At 41.8% G+C, this 20,798-nt stretch overlaps 1 protein-coding gene across 3 annotated transcripts in view; it reads right to left on the bottom strand.

The window, feature by feature from the left end:
• Positions 1-20,798, bottom strand: part of TCEANC2 (transcription elongation factor A N-terminal and central domain containing 2) — a 56,093-nt gene that overhangs the window by 34,229 nt on the left and 1,066 nt on the right. For all 3 annotated transcript variants that reach the window (XM_055235320.2, XM_063613210.1, XM_063613211.1), the window contains exons 2-3: positions 20,580-20,723; positions 6,189-6,330 (exon numbers count right to left, since the gene is read on the bottom strand). In XM_055235320.2, coding sequence (XP_055091295.1) covers positions 6,189-6,330; positions 20,580-20,681 — 244 coding nt within the window. In that variant the 5' untranslated portion in view covers positions 20,682-20,723. The remainder of the gene's footprint in view (positions 1-6,188; positions 6,331-20,579; positions 20,724-20,798) is intronic.

The raw sequence follows: 20,798 nt of genomic DNA, 5'->3' as shown, positions 1-20,798 counted from the left end.
AATCCTCATCTTGGTAATCAATCTTAACAATTTAAGGGGCTCACTCTGTTATTATTCTCCTACACTAACTTCTCTCACTCTACAGAATCTTTGCCATTAGCATTCAACATGTTAGGATCCTTTTCCATCTTAAAAAACAGAACTTTCTTCAATCCCACATTCCCTTTCTGATATTGTCACCTCTCTTTTCTTTCAATACCAAACTTCTTGAAAGAGTTGTCTATTTTGTTTCATTTTCATACATCTTCTTCACTCCTCAAGCTTCTGCCCCTAACCTTACTTTTGAAATGGTCCTAAGCAAGATCATTAATGACTTCATTTTGCAAAATCCAATGTGCAATTTTTAGATGTAGCTTATTTGGCCCTTTGACAAGAATGGACAAAGCTAACCAATCTCCTCCTAGAAACACTCTTTCCTTTGCATTCCATGACAGCATTCTTTTGTTTTCTTTCTGCTTCTCTGGTCGTACCTTCTCAGTTTCCTCTATAAGTCCTTAAATACTGGTGTGCTTCTGGATTTTAGACTCAGCTCTTGGGTCTTCTTAACTTATATACTCATCCTAGGCAAGCTTATCTACTATTTTATTTTTTTTTTTTGAGACGGAGTTTCACTCTGTTGCCCAGGCTGGAGTGCAGGGGCATGATCTCGGCTCACTGCAAGCTCCGCCCCCCAGGTTCACGCCATTCTCCTGCCTCAGCCTCCTGAGTAGCTAGGACTACAGGCGTCCGCCACCACGCCCAGCTAATTTTTTGTAGTTTTAGTAGAGACGAGGTTTCACTGTGTTAGTCAGGATGGTCTTGATCTCCTGACCTCGTGATCCACCCGCCTCGGCCTCCCAAAGTGCTGGGATTACAGGCATGAGCCACTGCGCCCGGCAGCTTATCTACTATTATCACACCATTTCCCAGCTCTGTGCTGATAATGACTCCCCAGTATATAGTTACAATCTTTCCTTAGCTTCACTCTTGTATTTCTAGCATTCTGTTGGACACTTCTTTTGGGATGTTCCACAGAATAAGTCTAAAATGGAACTTATTATTCCCTCCACCTCCAAACCTGCTGTTCCCTATCTTAATGAGTGGTACTGCCAACCACCTACTTGCCCATATCAGAAACCTAGCCCTCAGCCTTCACTGCTTCATCTTCATTCCCAACATCCAATCAATCTACAAATCCTTTGGATTTATTACACATATGTCTCTTGATTCCAACTACAATTTCTTCATCCCCATGATTAACAGTCCATCCAGGCCACTCTCATTTCTTATGCAGATGTTTTAGTAGCTTCCTAACTGAGCTTCCAGCCTCTAGGTTTGTTTTGTCCAACACTTTTCCCACATGGCAACCAGATAGATATTTCTAAACTGAATATGTCATTCCTCCATTCAAAACTCTTCAATAATAATCCTACGATCTTTAAGATAAAGAGCAAACTCTCAAGCTTTATGGTGGACTAAAGCTACTCTTTCACTGCAGTATTACTAGATCCTGGATAAAAGCCACCTAACCCCAACAAAAAAGTTAGCAGAGGCTAGAAGGGTGCACTCAGGGAAGGGTGGGATTATCCTAAGGGCTGATATCAATAGCAATGCTGCTGAACTACTTAGCTTTGGGCCAGTAGCGAGGAGGGGAGCTGGGACTCTCATACTGAGGTAAGATCCTTAAGAGGTGTGCTAAAGTATTCCAGGTCAGAGATGGACTCTGATTATTGGCAGAAACAAGAGAAGTTAATCCCCTTTGGAGGGAAGCTTCTCAATTTAGCCCCACAGAATTCCTACAGATAGAAATACAGGCTGGGCACAGTAGCTCATGCCTCTCATATCAGCATTTTGGGAGGCCAAGGCAGGAGGATCACTTGGTTACAGGAGTTCAAGACCAGCCTGGGCAACACAGCGAGACCCCTTCTCTATAAAACATTAAAAAAATGATCCAGGCATGGTGGCATCTACCTGTAGTCCCAGCTACTCGGAAGGCTGAGGCAGGAGGATCCCTTGAACCCAGGAGTTCAAGGCTGCAGTGAGCTGTGATTGCGCCACTGCACTCCGGCTTGGGAGACAGAGTGAGAACCTGTCTCAAAAAAAAATAAATAAAGTTAAAAGAAAAATAGAAATACAATAATGAGTTTGCAATTAAAAATCAACAAGCACATGGGAAGGCAAGTACCATCAGTCAGCAGAAACAATAAATAACAGATTTAAATCCCCAAGAACCAAAAATATTAGAATAGTCAGATGAATACAGAAGAGCCAGATATTAAATGTTTAAGAAATAAAAGGCAAAATCACAAGAATGCACCAAAAAAAATTTATAAAAAACATTTTGGGGCTGGGCGCAGTGGCTCACACCTGTAATCCCAGCACTTTGGGAGGCCGAGGCCGATGGCTCACGCCTGTAATCCCAGCACTTTGGGAGCCTGAGGCAGGCAGATCACGAGGTCAAGAGATCAAGACCATCCTGACCAACATGGTGAAACCCTGTCTCTACTAAAAATACAAAAATTAGCTGGGTGTGGTGGCACATGCCTATAGTCCCAGCTACTCGGGAGGCTGAGGCAGGAGAATCGCTTGAACCCAGGAGGCAGAGGTTGCAGTGAGCTGAGATCGCGCCACTGCACTCCAGCCTGGGCGACAGAGCAAGACTCTGTCTCAAAAAGAAAAAAAAAATTTGGGGGGGGGGGATAAAGCAAATTTGTAAAAATGAAAAACAGTTTTTGAAATAAAGAACTTAACAAATGGGCTAAATAGCAGATTAGAGTCAGCTGAAGAGAGAATGAGTGACTTGGAAGATACGTATCTGAAGACATTACCCCACAATGCTGAGTCAGACAAGGAGATAAAAAATAGATAAACTAAAGGGTATGAAGAATAGAAGACCTAACATGCTTCCAATTATAGAATCTCAGAAGGAGGGAACAGAAATAATGAAAGAGAGTAAGTTTTGAAGAAATAATGGTTGTTGCCAGGCATAGTGGCTCACGCATGTAATCCCAGCACTTTGGGAGGCTGAGGTGAGAAGACTGCTTGAGCCCAGGAGTTTGAGACCACCCTGGGCAACTTAGCGAGACCCTATCTCTACAAAAAATACAAACATTAGCTGGATGTGGTGGTGCATACCTGCAGTCCTAGCTACTTGGGGGGCTAAGGCAGGGAGATCACTTGAGCCTGAGAGGTCAAGGCTGCGGTGAGCTGTGATTGTGCCACTGCACTCCAGCCTGGGTGACACAGAAAGACCCGGTCTCAAAAAAATTAAAAAAAAAAATAAAGATAATGGCTGTAAATTTTCAAAATGAACATGAATTTGCAGGTCCAGGAAGTATCATGTATCTAAGATAAATAAAAAGAAATACAGGCTATGGTAGCCAGTCTACAAGTTAGGCTTCAATGATTATCACCTCCTGGTATTCATACCCTTAAGTTGCCTTCCAAACTGTATCACGGTTGGTCTGTGTGACCAATAGCATATGACAAAACTGATGATATATCACTTCTGAGATTAGGTTATAAAAGACTGTGGCTTCCATCTTGGTTGTTCTCTTGTTTTCTTGTTCTTTCCTGGATCACTTGTTCTGGGGAAAGTCAGCTGCCATGTCATGAGCAGCTCCAAGGAGAGGCCCACATGATGAGAAACTGAGGCCTCCTGCCAGCAATCCTGTGAGTCATTTTGGAAGCAGATCCCTAAGCCCTGGTCAAGCCTTCAGATGACTGCAACCCTAGCCAGCAGCTTGACTGCAACCTCATAAGAGACCCTGTGCCAGAACCACCCAGATAAGCTGCTCCTGGATTCTCAACTTAAAAAAATTGTGTGAAAAAAATAAATATTGTCTTCAGTAGCTAAATTTTAGAGTAATTTTTACACAGTGATAGATAACTAATACATATGCCAAGACCAAACAGTTCTGAATGGCTTACAAAGAACCTTCTCCATCTGGTCCAGAATGTCTCTCCAGCCTCATTTCTTGCCACGCTCTCTCAAGCGCATTACATTTCTAACACGCCAAACTACTTTTAGTTTCTGGAATGCACCATGTTCTCTCCCACCTCCACCTTCTATACAGCTCACGTGATGTACCCCGGCCTGACACATTCTTCAATACCTTCTGCCCTACTCCTAACACATATAGTCATTTTGCTAACTTCTCCCCATCATCAGAGCACTCATCACATTGTATGATGAAGTCTTGTTAAACTGTGTTTCTATTAGACTTAAGGCTCCAAAAAGGCAGGACAATATCTGTCTCCTTCATTATTATGCCTATATAGTTCCCAACACAGGAAAGGTACTCAGTAAATATTTGTCCCTTATAACCCACAGGATAGGAAAAGGCAGGAAGACTAAAGGTTGAAGAAATGTAAACACTCTCAGGCAATGATCCTAATGAAATCTTCAGCATAGCAGCTGACGTAACTATAAAGAAACCAAGAAACTCCTATATTCCATACGACCTCAGATTTAGGGGAGGCTTGGGATAGAGTCAAAACTCAAAGTTAGATGGTTTCCAGTTCCTCCTAAGTCAAGCCCTGTTGTGGTTTCATTATAATCCTTGAATTGAAATCTCCAAACATCAGAAATACCCATTCTTGAAAGCATACTCACAATTATACTCAAACACCAAATAGAAATTATTTTTTAAATTATAATCTTATAATCTTAAAATCTTCAGATCCAGCCTATTATGTTGATATTTAAGTTATGATCATATATAGTATTTGTGGAATGTGCTTAACTATATACATATACATATGTACACATATACATGTCATAAACTAGTAATCACTAGTACCCTCTACTGGTGGAAATACTTTATCTGCTCATGTGAATGGTCTTATTGCCCCCTAGTGATTATAACCTATAAAGACAAAATCAAGCAGCAGATGGGAGAATCTCCTTGGCTACAATGATAGGGTTTTATATTCTTAAAGCATCTGATTTTCTCAGATTCTGGTTTATATTACAGGGGTACAACTCTAAGACTCTTGGGGGGCCCTCTGGGGATTTTGCACAGCTCTTCCCAGCTGTTAGTGCCAGTTCTGAAGCTGCTCTCTCTCCTGCTTCTCATGAACAAGAGGTCAAGGGGAGACAGACCAAGGCAATGGCTGCACTAGTGAGGGCAAGAACAGCAGCTGTGAATGACTGTCCTGGACTCCCTGGGGAGCTGGGAGCAGCTTGAGTAACACATGTTGGCCCTCCCTTACGTATTATTCACAGTTGTGTACTGTACTAAAATGGCAATTCAACATGGTCCCTGACTTACCTTTTAAATATCTCCAATGCTATAATATCAAGATGTAACTGAAATGTCACCTCTTCTATGAAGCCTTTTCTGAAGTCCCCAGTATATACCTTGTTTAGATTAGAATAGTACTCAGAACACTGTTTACACGTTTTTATTTATAACCTACAATATTTCACTGTTCCCATTTGTCTATATGCTCGTCTCCTCTACAAAACTAAGTTTCTTTCCTTTTTTTTTTTTTTCTGAGACAGAGTCCGAGTCACCCAGGCTGGAGTGAAGCGGCACGATCTTGGCTCACTGCAACCACTGCCTCCCAGGTTCAAGCAATTCTCATGCCTCAGCCTCCTGAGTAGCTAAGATTACAGGCACGGACCACCATGTCTGGCTAATTTTTGTATTTTTAGTAGAGACAGGGTTTTGCCATGTTGTCCAGGCTCCTGACAACTCCTCGAACTCCTGACCTCAAGTGATCTGCTCGCCTTGGCCTCCCCAAGTGTTGGGATTACAGGCATGAGCCACCACACCCAGCCGAAATCCTAAGTTTCTTGAGGTCACAAATCATGTCTTATCCATTTCTGCATACCCAGCACCTAACACACTCAAAATGTTATCCATGTGTTATTGCCAGTTTCTAGTCCATGAAGTAAGTACATAAATTAAATGTAAGCATTCAGAAACTTTCATAGTAATTTGACAAGAGTAATTCTACATCTGTTGAATCTAATTTTAAAAACTGGGGCTGTATTTTGTATATTTCATTTTTCTGATAATTTTTTTAATATATTACCAAGGTATTGGCCTGCAACCAACAGATAATTTTTTAAACAACAGTCCTTTACCAGAGAGCTGAAAGCATTGATAAGGCAGATAACTTCATGTTTGAAGGAGAGAGGAAGGAAAGAAGGGAGACAAAATAGAAGCTTTCTTAAAAAATAAAATTAAGAAGGAATATACCTATCCTTGTTGATTTTAACACTTCCCTGGAGGGTATTTTCTTCTTTAATTCTTGTAAGGCTTCAACAAGATTCTCTTTTGTTTGATCAGGAAGCTCCAGCATAGTTTTCCATCTTTTTATGTCTTCTACAACCACAACTCTCTGGGAAAAAGAAAAGTCATTTGGAAAATGGAACATTTTCATTAGAAAGACATCTGCCTTCACCTGAGCTAATGGGGCTCCTATTGACATATGAATTATTGATTATGACCTGAACCAAAGTACAGTGCATCTGATGGCCCCAAATGATGGGTAATTGCTTAAAAGCAGGTACGGCTTAGTGCAAATCAGGAAGAGAGGTGCATCTATTAGGAAAAGTGCAAGTTTTAATTTTACCATCTCAGACACCGCTGGGCACTTAGCAGTGAGAGGCAGTAAGGATGAGAAGAGAAAAACAATGCTGAGGTGAATCAACTCTATAGCTCACTTAAGAGTATCTTAATTCATAGGCAAGAACAGCGAGCAGGGAAGTCATAGACATGTTTATGTCAACAATCAAAAGCACACTTCAGTAGTTCCCCACTTCCTAGAGGATAAAACTCAAAACTCTCTCTTGTTCAAATAATTTTTTAAAACTTCAAACACATAGAAAGGTACAGAGAGTAACCCACTATTTATAATGGAAAAAATGAACACTTTGCCATTTCACATAAAATAATAAAACATTATAAAGTTTAAGTACCTTTGTACCCTGCATCAACTCATTCCTCTCCTTCCCTTCCTAGAAGAAACTATGTACCATCTTAAAGTTGATATGCATCTTTCCATTAAGTATAAAAAATTAACAGCTAAAGAATCTGGGTAAAGGAGATGGGAAAGTTCCTCATACTGTGTTGCAAACTTTTCTATAGTGTTGAAATTATTCCACTAATAATTTTTTAAAAAGTAAAGTGGGAGACTTTAATTTGCTTTTACAACTACATACAAAAAAATCTCATCTTGGATTATTATTATCTGAGGGAGGCGGGCACAGTGGGGAATTGAAGGGCATTCTGGGATTCTGGTAATATTGTTTTTTGATCTGGATGCTGGTGTGTTTATTGTGAAAATTCCTCATGTACACTTACAATTTGTGCAGTTTTCTATATGCATTTTCTGTAAGATAGTTTGATAAAAGCAACAAAAAAAAAGTCTTATCTCTCTCCCTTGGCTGGTGTCTGCTTCCAGCCTAGAAGCCTATGGTGGGAGAAGGGTGTTTGATTTCCCTCTCACTCCAACTTTGCTTCTCTTCCTCTCCAATCTGCTTGTTTGGTTTGGTTTCTGACCCTTTCAGGTTCAAAGCCAGGAAAAGGAAAAGAGGAAAGGGGAAGGAAAAGCCTTACTTTAACAGAGTGATACTATGCTAATCAGGCTTTAGTACTACCTGGACTTGGCAGATGTTGAAAGCTGACTTTCTTTTTCTCGTATAGGTTACTTTTGCAGTTCCTTGGAAAGCTCCCACTGTTGAGCTCTCACCCGCAGTTCCCATACTGTGGGCACTGTCTCCTTCTGCCAGTCATCCACAAGTCCTCCCGATTCCCCAGTTTTTGGCAACCCACCTCCCACAGGCTCTCCCTGTAGGGATCCCAGTGTCCTTCCAAGTATCTTTGTGGACCTATCAATTTTCATTCAACTCCAGGCCAGCCAGTATTTTCTCCCACACTTGCCCACAACTTTGTCCTAAAGAATTCGGCGGGTAACAGCCCTCCCAATGTACCCACTTCTCCTTTTGACATCAGTCAGCCACTCTCTGTCTTTAGACTTTCCCAGGCATAGGCTGATCTCTGTCCACCAACCCCAGGAACTAAACTCAAGTTCTCCAGGTGAAAAAATATCGTGGCACTCTTGCTTCATCCAAAGGAATTCTCTCCCCCCTCTTCCTTTAACTTCAACCTACTTTATGGCTTATGGTGGGTGATGGGTTCAGGATCCCAAAACTGGTCTTCAGGTATTGCCTTCTGTATAGATGGTCTAGAATCTCATTGGGAAATATCATTTGATACCTACTGCTTTGTTCTCGGTCTTTAGGGGCATTAGTAAAAACTGAGACAGTCTTTTTCTATGATCTGTTACAATATAAAATGGTATTAGTGTTAAACTGTATGAAAAATAAATCAATAAAGCTAAGGGGAAATTTTGAATAGCAAGAAAGTGCAAATATCATGCCTTTTTCACCAATGTATTTTATTGATTTATCCAAACTGAAACATGTAATCCCGGTTGGTTGATCCATGTTAATAGTACTGGATAGTATTCCATTATTTTTATACACAAATGTCTTAGAATTTTAAAACTATTCCCCTATTAGGTAGCTTCTTTCCCCATATTTTACATGTTACAATCATTGTTTCAATGAACTCCTGTCTACGACAGTTTTTTGTATATTGTCTTCATCTCTTTACTTTCAACTTCTCTGGGTCATTACACTTTACATAGCCTGTGGCTGCTTTATTTTGCTCCCTGCCTCCTATTCCAATCTGAGAATCTCTATATTTTAATAGGCATGTTTAATCCATTTATATTTATTATGATTACTGATATATTTGAACATATTTTCTCTTCTTTTTTCTTCTTTCGTATCTTCTTTTTAAGAGTTTTCTTTAATCTATTTTTTCCGTTTTCTTTTTTTGTTTTTTGTAGATGGGGTCTCACTCTGCTGCGCAGGCTGGGTGCAGTGGTAACAATCATAGCTCACTGTAGCCTTCGACTCCTGGGCTCAAGCAATCTTCCTGCCAGCTTCCTGAGTAGCTGGGAGTACAGGCACATGCCACCACGCCTGGCTAATTTTTGTTGTTGTTGTTGTTGTTGTTTTTGAGACAAAGTCTTGTTCTGTCACCCAGGCTGGAGTGCAATGGCACAATCTTGGCTCACTGCAACCTCTGCCGCCCCTCCCCCAACCTGTTCAAGCAATTCTTCTGCTTCAGCCTCCCGAGTAGCTGGGATTGCAGGCATGCATCAGCACACCTGGCTAATTTTTGTATTTTTTGTAGACATGGGGTCTCACTCTGTTGCCCAGTGCCCAGGCTGGTCTCAAACTCCTGGCGTCAACTGATCCCCTCACCTCAGCCTCTGAAAGCACAGGGATTACAAGTGTGAGCCACTGTGCCTAGCCCCTTTTTTTCCCTCTATGGTTTGGAAGTTATGTATTATATTTCTATCATTTGAGTGTTTACCCTTACAATTTTTTTTTTTTTTTTGAGACAGAGTCATGCTCTGTTGCCCAGGCTGGAGTGCAGTGGTGAGATCACACTGCAGCCTCGACCTCCTGGGCTCAAGTGGTCCTCCCACCTCAGTCTCCCAAGTAGCTGGGACCACAGGTGGGCCACCACACTCCACTGATTTTTAAATTTTTTTGTAGTTGTGGGGTCTCACTATGTTGCCCAGGCTGGTCTCGAACTCCTGGGCTCAAGTGATCCTTCTGCCTTGGCCTCCCCAAGTGCTGGGATTACAGGTGTGAGCCACCATGCTCAACCTACCCTTACAATGTTTAAGATGTATACTGACAGAAATTGATACCAGTATTCTCCTTACAAGCCTCTACTTCAGAAACCCCAATTCCATGGCTTCTCTGCCTATCCCTTATGTACTTTTTTCTTTCATATTTCTGTCTCTTCATTTCTGTATGATACATCCTAAGTGACTTCTTCAGAAATCCTAAGTATTTCTCTTTTTAGCTATGGCTTGCCTATGTTTAACCTGTTTGATGTGTTTCTGCTTCAATAATGATATTTTTTCATTGGACAAGTTCTGTTTTTCTTCTTCTCCAAACTTACCTGTTCTCTTTTCATACTATTCTGTTCTTATCTTATGGTTTCCATTCCTTTATCTCTGTGAACATGAGGTCTGGAGGCAGGGAACCTAAGGCTGATTCGCGCTGACTTCCTAGAACTAAATCAAAACAAAAACTCCAGCCAGGCACAGTGGCTCACACCTGTAATCCCAGCACTATGGGAGGCCAAAGCAGGCGGATCACTTGAGGTCAGGAGTTTGAGACCAGCCTGGCCGACATGGCAAAACCCCATCTCTACTAAAATTACCTGGGCATGGTGGCACATGTCTGTCATCCCAGCTACTTGGGAGGCTGAGGCACAAGAATCATTTGAACCTGGGAGGGTGCAGTGAGCCGAGATCGCACCACTGCAATCCAGCCTAGGTGACATAGCGAGACTCTGTCTCAAAAAAAAAAAAAAAAAAAAAAAAGGAAAAATGCACAACCAACCAAACTAGTCGCTTGCCTAGTCTTTATTTGCATAGGGGTGTAATTTTGTAACTTCATTTCAGCCTCTGATTGGTCCCCTCCTGGAACCAATCAGACATTTGCATAGGGTGTAACTTTGTAACTTCACTTCAGCCTCTGATTAGTCACCTTCCACAACCAATCATACTGGTTGCAGGCCACTATTTCATTTACTTAGGGTGTAAGCCAAGTAACCAACGGGAAGCCTCTAGAGGGTATTCAAACTATTCAAACCCCAGAAAATTCTGTAACCTGCACTCTTGAGCCTGCTTGAGCCAGCTCACATTCTATGGAGTGTACTTACTTCAATAAATCTATGCTTTCGTTTCTCCATTTGTTGCTTTATGCATTCTGTCCAATTCTTTGTTCAAAACGCCAAGAACCTGGACACCCTCCACCAATAACAAACATTTTAAACATATTTAAGGTCTCTTTGAGATTGTTTTCTTATCTCTACTTCTTGGGGTAGAAATTCTATTACTTACATCTGTCTGCTCATTCTCTCCCTTGGTAATTTATTTTCTTATAGACTTTGTAATCTCTGACCATTAGTTTATCCTTACAGGGGATTGTGTTCTATGAAAGTAGTCTGCATTCTAGGATATGAAGTGTCTTAATAGATAAATCTCACATTTGCCTTTGCCAAGATTTGAATTTTCTCAGTTCTAGGCCAGTTTTTATATTAATTTTTTTCAGTTTTGCAAATAGAGTGAATTTAACAACAGCTAGCCTTCTGGATTGGCAGGTTTCACATCTGTGGATTCAACCAACCATAGGTCAAAAGTATTTTTTAAAAAATACATGGCTGCATCTGTATTGAACGCATAGAGACTTTTTTCCTTGTCACTATTCCATGAACAATACAGTATAAAAACTACTCACAAAGCATTTACATTGTATTAGGTATTACAGATTGAGTATCCCTTATCCAAAACGCTTGGGGCCAGAAATGTTTGGGATTTGGGATTTTTCAATATCTGCATTATACATACTGGTTGAGCATCCCTAATCCAAAAATTCAAAGTCCAAAATGTTCTTATGAGCATTTCCTTTGGGCACCATGTTGGCACTCAAAAGTGTTGGATTTTGCGACATTCTGATTTCGGATTAGGATGCTCAACCTGTAGAGTAATCTAGAAATGATTTAGACTGTACAAGAGGATCTATATAGAGTATAGGCAAACAGCACACCATTCTATACAACAGCCATGAGCATTCGTGGATTTTGGCACCTGTGGGCGGGGGGAGGTCCTGGCACCAATCCCTTACAGATACTGAGAGATGACTGTACACATATTCATGCATGGTAATAAGAGTGTGGTTCTAATTTATTATTATTGTCAACTCTTTTTCCATCTAAGACCCTGAGAAGGTAACAATCTGCTTCCCTGGACCAGTGGATGGAATTTTTCTAGCTCATTTCTCACAAACATATGGTAGTCCTGTTTTGGCTTCCAGCTTCACATAGATCAATTCTAGCTCCCCACATCACATTAGCCCGAGGTCTTATCTCCCATCCATACTGGCCTTAAAATCCCAGCCCCTAAGCATTATATCTGGATTCAATGTTCCCTGGAACTATTTAGCTTCAGCTCCCATTTACAGCTCTGATTTTGCTTTCCTCTCTCTTCCTGGCACCTAAGGATTTCCCTTTTTTGCTTTCAAGCTCAGCTCTGTATTGGAGACTTTTAATCCAGCATTTCTGCATGGCTGGAATCAGGTTAAGCGTTCTGCATCAGATAATTTCAACATATGGAACTAAAGAAGTCCAAACTCTTTAGCATGGCATAAAAGGCCTTCCATGACTTGGCTCCTGACATTCTTTTCAGTCTCATCATTTGCTCCAGATACACCAAACTATTTACAGCTTCCTTTTGAATTTCATACTCTTTGCCTGGGATGTTCTTTCTTTGCCTCATTTACCTGATAAATACTTACTCATTTTTTAAGACTCTCTTCAAGCGTCACGTCTTCTATGAAGCCTTTCTTGCCTCTCCTCTACCACATTTTACCATACTCCACTTTGCGTCCCTCTGCAACTTGTATAGACTCCTATTATTGCATCTATGCTTTCTGCAAATACCATCAACACGGCTGTCTTTCCCTTAAGGGCTGGAACCATTTCTCATTTATCTCACTATCCCCAGTGCACAGTAGGTGTAACTGAACAAAACTATTTCTACCTTCAAGGACTAAATACAGTACAGTTTTCAGATATGAAATTTTAGGTCAGGAATAGGAAAAACATCAGTCTATTCAAGAGCAAAAGAATTCCATATATATCAAGAAATGTCTCAATCTCTAAGTATGGGCCAGAAAATAGATCGCTCAAATTATTTGGAGGAACAACAGAAATGGACACAAAATATCAATAAGGACACTACAATGAGGAGTAGAATAGTTATTGCCAGAAAGAAGATGTGCTTTCCAATATACCATCTGGTTTTACAGTTGTGGATTGCTGAAATGTCAGGTTTGACAAAACCAATTAGGGAAAATGATTCATTCATAAGCAGTTACGTGGGCACCATTCCACTGGTGGGGGCAGGAGGCAACATATTGGCTAGTTGATCCTACAAAGGAAGGAAAGGTTTATAGAACATTCTGAAGTGATGAACCTAAAAAAATGAGTATACTCTAGGACCTTTTAATTTTAAAAAATCTCTTATTGCAACCAACAGAAGAAATCACTTCCTCTTAAGGGAGTAAAAAGAGATTAACCAAATTAACCTTTACCACTTAAATGGACATTACATGAGCTCTACTGAGAATCACTTTTATAGAATGTGGTACACCTAGGGCAAAATTACTTGTAATATATACTGATAACAGAAGTACAATGGTCCTAATATTCCAAGATTTTTATACTTCTTCAGTTTGGCATTCAGAAACTTCCACTTTTTTTTTTTTTCCAGCTCACCCTATCTATAGGGGACAGACTATGAACTCAGATTGTCTAGTTCAAATCCCAACTTTGCCACTAATGGCTACATGACTTCAAGCAAGCTACTTAATCTCTCCGTGTCTTAGTTTTTCACCTGTAAAATATAAATGATAAAAGCGTACATTTCACAAAGCTATTAGTAAGATTTAAAGAGTTAATATATGTAAAGCATTAGTTAGCACAATGCCTGGACCATAAAAATGGACTCAATAAATGTTAGTAGTAATCCTTATTACTACTATCATCCTCCTCCTCCTCAGCTTTGGTTTTACTATACAAGCCCCTCCTTTTTCATACATGAAAAGAGGAAACTATCGGTTTTTACTACATGCCAGGCACAATGGTTAGCCCTTTCAATACGAATTTATTTATTTCGCTCTCATAATAATCATGCAGATGGGGTACTGTTATTTCTGATGTTACTGATGAGGAAACTGAGGCTTAAACATTTAGTAGGTTCTTGGCATTAAAACATAATGCTCACGTTTGGAAGTCACCTGGCAGAAAGTGGACCTAGCTGACTCTAACATTCACATTTAACTCAATTTCTTTTTAATTTGCCATTGTGAACACACCAAGCATCATGCATACGTAGAGGAAACAGAAGAGCACATACCACTCATTGAATGGTTATATGTCACTACTTCCCTAGAGTATATCAGACCTAGTCAAATCCTCCCATCCCTTTATGGTGCCCTGCCACATAGCCTTCTTTGGGCACTAAAACAGGGACTAAGCTCTCTCTTCTCTTACCTCTTTTTTTTTTTTGTTTGAGACAGAGTCTTGCTCTGTCACCCAGGCTGGAGTGCAGTGGCGTGATCTCGGCTCACTGCAACCTCTGCCTCCCGGGTCCAAGTGATTCTCCTTCCCCAGCCTCCTGTAATCACGAGTAGCTGGGATTACAGGCGTCCGCCATCACACCTGGCTAATTTTTGTATTTTTAGTAGAGACGAGGTTTCACCATGTTGGCCAGGCTGGTCTCAAACTCCTGACCTCAGGTGATCTGCCCACCTCAGCCTCCCAAAATGCCAAGATTACAGGTGTGAGCCACCGCGCCAGGCCTCTTCTCTTACCTCTTAACCCTTATTGTCTATATAATATTTTATTTTATTTTATTTTCGAGACAGGGTCTTGCTCTGTTGCCCAGGCTGCAGTACAGTGGTATGATCATAGCTCACTACAGCCTCAACCTCCTGTGCTCAAGCAATCCTCCCACCTCAGCCTCCCTAGTAGCTAGGACCATAGGCGCATGTCACCACGCCCGGCTAATTTTTTTTTTTTTTTTGAGACGGAGTCTCGCTCTGTCGCCCAGGCTGGAGCACAGTGGTGCAATCTCAGCTCACTAAAACCTCCGCCTCCCAGGTTCAAGCAATTCTTCTGCTTCAGCCTCCCAAGCAGCTGGGACTACAGGCACGCGTGACCATGCCCAGCTAATTTTTTATTTTTAGTAGAGACAGGGTTTCACCATATTGGCCAGGCTGTTCTCAAACTCCTGACCTCATGATCCACCCGCCTCGGCCTCCCAAAGTGCTGAGATTACAGGTGTGAGCCACTGCGCCTGGCTGCTAATTTTTTTTTGGTAAAGATGAGGCCTCACCATGTAGCCTCATCATGTAGTTTGGTCTCAAACTCCTGGGCTCAAGTGGTCCTCCTGTCTTGGCCTTCTAAGTGATGGGATTATAGGCATGAGCCACCACACCTGGCTTCATTATTTATTAACTTCTTATAATTTGATCCCTTTTCAGGAAGTTTCATGAGGGTTTGTATTTTGATCTTAAATTTCTCTCATGTTCTCTATAGTACTTAGCATTGTGCTGGGCATAGGCTGTTTCACAATATTTGTTGAATACTTTACTATCAAAACCCTACAACAGCATGCCAGAATACAGATGATTACTGTTTATTCAATACATTTTACCTACAGTGTAGCAGGCACTGTGTTAGGTCTTGGAGCAGAATCAGAACATAGTAAGATATTACAGTCCCGGGTCTCAGGAATTCATAGTGGATTGGAGAAAGCTACAGGTAATCAGATAATTACGATACAGTAAGGTAAGTGCTATGACAGATATTTGAACCAACTGTTGAGAGTACTAATGAGGGAAGGATTAACTCCCTTATAGAACCCAGAAAGCATTTCAACATTCATTTATTTGACAAATATTTATTGACCACTTAATATGTGTCAGGCACTGTGCTACATCCAAGGGCAGAGAGGTAAATAAAATACTCAAGATCCTGGCAGAGTGTGGTGGCTTTCACCTATAATCCCAGAACTTTGGGAGGCCAAGGCAGGTGGATCACTTGAGGTCAAGAGTTCAAGGCCAGGGTGACCAAATGGTGAAACTCCATCTCTACTAGAAACACAAAAATTAGTCGGGCGTGGTGGCAGGCGCCTGTAATCCCAGCTACTCGGGAGGCTGAGGAAGGAGAATCGCTTGAACCCAGGAGGCAGAGGCTGCAGTAAGCTGAGATCATGCCACTGCACTCTAGCCTGGGCAATAGAGCGAGACTCTGACTTGAAAAACAAAACAAAACAAAACAAAAACAAAACAAAACAACATAAGGTCCTGTACTCATGGAGCTTATAATCTAGGATTTATAGGCAAAGTAGTTCTTGAGTGGGTTGACAAATGGGTAGAAATTGACTCTGTAAAAAGAAACAGAAGGGCTTTCAAGGAAAAGGGACCAGCATCAAGTTCAAGGAAGCCCTGAAGGCATGGAAGGGAAGAGCTTATATAAAGAACAGCAAGAGGCTGGGCACGGTGGCTCACGCCTGTAATCCTAGCACTTTGGGAGGCCGAGGCAGGAGGATCACAAGGTCAGGAGTTCAAGACCAGCCTGGCCAAAATAGTGAAACCCCATCTCTACTAAAAATACAAAAATTAGCTGGGCACAGTGGCGTGTGCCTGTAGTCTTAGCTACTTGGGAGGCTGAGGCAGGAGAATCGCTTGAACCCAGGAGGTGGAGGTTGCAGTGAGCCAAGATCTTGCCACTGCACTCCAGCTTGGGCAACAGAGTAAGACTTTGTGTCAAAAAAACAAACAAACAAACAAACAAAGAACAGCAAGAAATAAGGTGTGGCTGGAATGCATACATATAAAGGAGGGGCTACAAGGGATGAGATGATAAGCGCACTGGGGTAGAACAGGTCTTACGTGCCATGCCAAGCCTTTTATTTTACTTCATTTGGTCATTCAGAAAAACGTACTGCAGCCTACTATAGGCCAAGTCCTGTGCCAGGAACCAGTGACACAAAATCAATGAGACATAGTCTTTCGAGAAGCTCAGAGTATAGCGGGGCACAGGCATGTAAAGAAACAACCATGATATTGCACAAATAAGTGCAATGATACAGACATGTTTAATATACAGGGATGGCTCAGAGAAGGGAGTGATTAGATTGGCTCTGCGTCTCAGGGGCAAAAGGGTGGTCAGGAAGGGCCCAATAGTAGAGGATTTGAACTAGGTCATGGGAGATGAATAGGATTTTATAAAGTAATGATAATAACAATAATAGCAAAGACTTACACAGTACTTAGTATGGGCCAGACTCTGTACCAAACACTTTACATATGTTGACTCACTGAAATTTCGTAATATCTTATAAAACAGGTATTATTAATCCCCATTTTATAGATTAAGACGGACACAGAGAGGCTAAATAACTTGACCAAGGTCACAAAGGTAGTAAGTGGCAGAGCTGGGATTTTAGTAAGGCAGTCTGGCTCCAGAGTCTATGTTCTTAATTATTGCATTATATTGCCTCCAAGACGATAGTAAGGGAATTCCAGGCAAACAGGACAGTATATGCAAAGGCACAGAGGAAGGAAAGAGCACAACATCTTTGGGGAATTGTGAATGGTTGACATTGGATGAGGCATAAATAAAAAGACTAGCAGGGGATGAGGCAGGCAGGTGCCAGGTCATAGAAGGCCTTGGGTGTCATGTAAAAAACTGATCTTTATTGATGGGTAATGAGAAATTATTGAAGGATTAGGCAGGAAAGTGACCTGAGTAGATTTTCTTTCCTGTTTTAGACATATTTCTCTGGCGTAAGAGTGGAAGGGAGGTGAATGGGGGATGTAAAAGGCAGGGAGACAAGTTAACAGACCATAGCACTGCTCTAGATGAGAAGTATGATTCTGAACTTAAAGTGGAAGACAATCAAGTGGGTACGGGCAAGAAGGATTTTTAAGAAGTAAAACTAAAAATTGGGGCCAGGCGTAGTGGCTCATGCCTGTAATCCCAGCACTTTGGGAGGCCAAGGAGGGCAGATAGCTTGAGCCCAGAAGTTCAAGATCAGCCTGGGCAAGACCATTGTACATGATGAAACTGCCCTCTATGTACTATGATGAAATCCTGTCTCTACAAAGAAAAAAAAAAAAAAAAATTAGCCAGGTGTGGTGGCATGTGCCTATAGTCCCAGCTATGATGTGATCATAGTCCCATGATCACATCACTGCACTCCAGCCAGGGTGACAGAGCAAGACCCTAAAAAACAACAACAACAATAACAAAGAAAAAAGAAAATGAGAAAAAAGAGTTAAGGATGGTTCCTAGATTTCTAGTCCCAGTTACTTGGTATATGGATATACATTAATACAGGAGAACAAGGAACAGGTTTGGAAGAAAAGCGAATGCATTTAAGGGGAATGTTATTAATATGCCTGTCGTTTTATTCTTTTTTTTTTTTTTTAAATGGTGTCTCACTTTGTCACCCAGGTTGCAGTGCAGTAGTACCATCCTGGCTCACTGCAACGTCCACCTCCCAGGCTCAAGCAATCCTCCCATCTCAGCCTCCCAAGTAGCTGGGACTACAGGCGTGCCCCACCATACCCAGATAATTTTTGTATTTTTTGTAGAGATGGGGTTTTGCCAAGCTGCCCAGGCTGGTCTCGAACTCATGGGCTCAGGTGATCCACCTGCCTCAGCCTCCCAATGTGCTAGGATTACAGGCATGAGCCACTGAGCCCAGCCTGTTGTTTTATTCTTATTCCATAATTTTCACATCATTTATTTTCATCATCACACATAGTGATTTTCAACTAGGGCATGAGCAGGAACCCAGAGGGGAGAGGGGTAGGAGGAGGTATATTAGCATATGGGTGTTTGGACCAGGTGCCGTGGTTCACACCTGTAATCCCAGCACTTTGGGAGGCCGAGGTGGGTGGATCATGAGGTCAGGAGTTCGAGACCAGCCTGGCCAACAAAGTGAAACTCCGCTCTACTAAACATACAAAAAATTAGCCGGGTGTGGTGGCGGGCACCTGTAATCCCCGCCACTCTGGAGGCTGAGGCAGGAGACTCGCATGAACCAGGGAGGCAGAGGTTGTAGTGAGCCAAGATCCCACCATTGCCCTCCAGCCCGGGCAACAGTGCAAAACTCCGTCTCAGAAAAAAAAAAAAAGAAAAGAAAAGAATATGGGTGTTTGTAGGTGTAGGTGAGTGTATGTGTAGTTCAACTATTCCTTCCCACCTTTTTCCTGGAGAGAGTCTGACACGATCCCTCATTGAGAATCACTGCTATGTACAATTATCCAGGAATATTCTGACAAGGTAGAGACAGTTGAAAACCTTGAATGTGTTCTACGCAGTCACAGAACTGCAAGACTAGGACAGACTTTAAACATCATCTAGAGTTCGGTAGGACTCAATCAAGTGCTGTCTGGAAATATGAGAAGGCATTTTCAGTTATCAGAATGGGAGGTGTAATTGGCATTAAGTGCCTGAGAGCCAGGGATACTAAGTATCCTGTAAACCACCAGCAGCTCCAAATAATGAAGAATTATCTTGCCCCATACAACAATAGCACCCCTTGAAGAAACACTGATATAGTTCAATCTCCACGTTTTATAGATGAGGAAACTGAGGTCTTAGAGAAGGGACTGACTTACTACTAAAGATCATCCAGTTACCAGTAGGGCCTGTTTATACTCTCCTTCACTGCTTTCCAATATGGGTCTCGTAAGCCTGTGGGACATCCAGAAAAGGAGTCCAGCTGAGTATATGTCAAGTACTCAGAATGCTGCCTTGCTCTTACAGTCCTTTGCACATTTTCTCTAGCCCCAGATCCTCCTCCCACCTTCTGAAACCTAGGCTGGAGGTGCAGGTTTGGCAGTTTTAGCACAGAAAGCCTAAAGAATGGATAATGTCATCCTGGCCAAATACATAAAATGTGACAGAACTCTGAGGAGCACAAACACTAGGAATCTAGTGGAGGAAGAAGAATTGATAAAAGAAAATGAAAAAGTCAGAAATTTAAAAGGCAAGGTTCAGGATGACAAACAGGACTAAGTACAAGTTGTTTTGTTTTGTTTTAGTAAAATAATAATTACTTTAGCATTTATTGGGTAACTATGTTGATTGATTCATTGTATCTACTCTTTGCATCTTGCTTGCAGAGATCAGACTGAGTTCAAGGTAGCAAGAGTTCATTAAAACAGCCTCTTTCCAGCTGGGCACAGTGGCTCACGCCTGTAATCTCAGCACTTTGGGAGACTGAGGCAGGTGGATCATTTTGAGGTCAGGAGTTCGAGACCAGCCTGGCCAACATGGTGAAACCCTATCTCTACTAAAAATAAAAATTAGCCAGGCATCTGTAATCCCAGCTACCTGGGAGGCTGAGGCAGGAGGATCATATGAAGCCGGGAGGTGGAGGTTGCAGTGAGCCAAGAGCGTGCCACTGTACTCCGGTCTAGGTGACAGAGTGAGACCCTGTCTGAAAAACAAAAACAACAACAACCACAACAAAAAACAGCCTCTTTCCCAGTCTCAGCTGAAGCTGTAAAGCCATTTGATACAGTTGTGGGCAGTAAGATGTGAGAGAACAGCATCAAAGCCCACCCCTTAATGAGTTTGTACAGGGTAGGTATATAGAATCATATTTGGTACTTTAACATTCCTAACAGACTACATTTTGCAAAAGAATAACAACCAAGGGGACTTGTCCTGCGAGCTAGCACACATGGTGTAAACCAGAGTAATTACAAGGGTGTAGCAGAGGTGTGCAGAAATTTATAAATGTAAGTCTGTACAGCTATGGGGGAAACAAAGGAGGAGTGGTCAGGTACACTTTCGGGGAGGAGGCATAACAAGAAATAATTCATAGGTCTTTCCACAACAGAACCTCTGGCACCACCTTGCTATCAGTCCTTTGCACATTTCCTCTAGTCCCAGATCCCCTCTCACCTTCAGAGATTCAATCGTGGCCTGCTTGTAAACCTTTCCTCCAGAATCTTTCTTCTGAGGGCTATTCTGGATTCTAGGCGTTCGAATGACGAATTTATCCATTGTTAGGGGACTCCGACCACCTTGACGTGCTTGCAGCGTGTTCTGGTCAAGAAAGAGGGCAGATTCTAAAACCTCACTAAAGACTGCCGTGATATTTGCTCCCCGAAGTAACAAAAC

This window comes from Symphalangus syndactylus, chromosome 19 (genome assembly GCF_028878055.3).
Source record: "Symphalangus syndactylus isolate Jambi chromosome 19, NHGRI_mSymSyn1-v2.1_pri, whole genome shotgun sequence".
Taxonomy (NCBI): Eukaryota; Metazoa; Chordata; class Mammalia; order Primates; family Hylobatidae; genus Symphalangus; species Symphalangus syndactylus.
The sequence above is the reverse complement of the archived record's forward strand: the minus strand, read 5'-3'. Positions and strand labels throughout refer to the sequence as shown.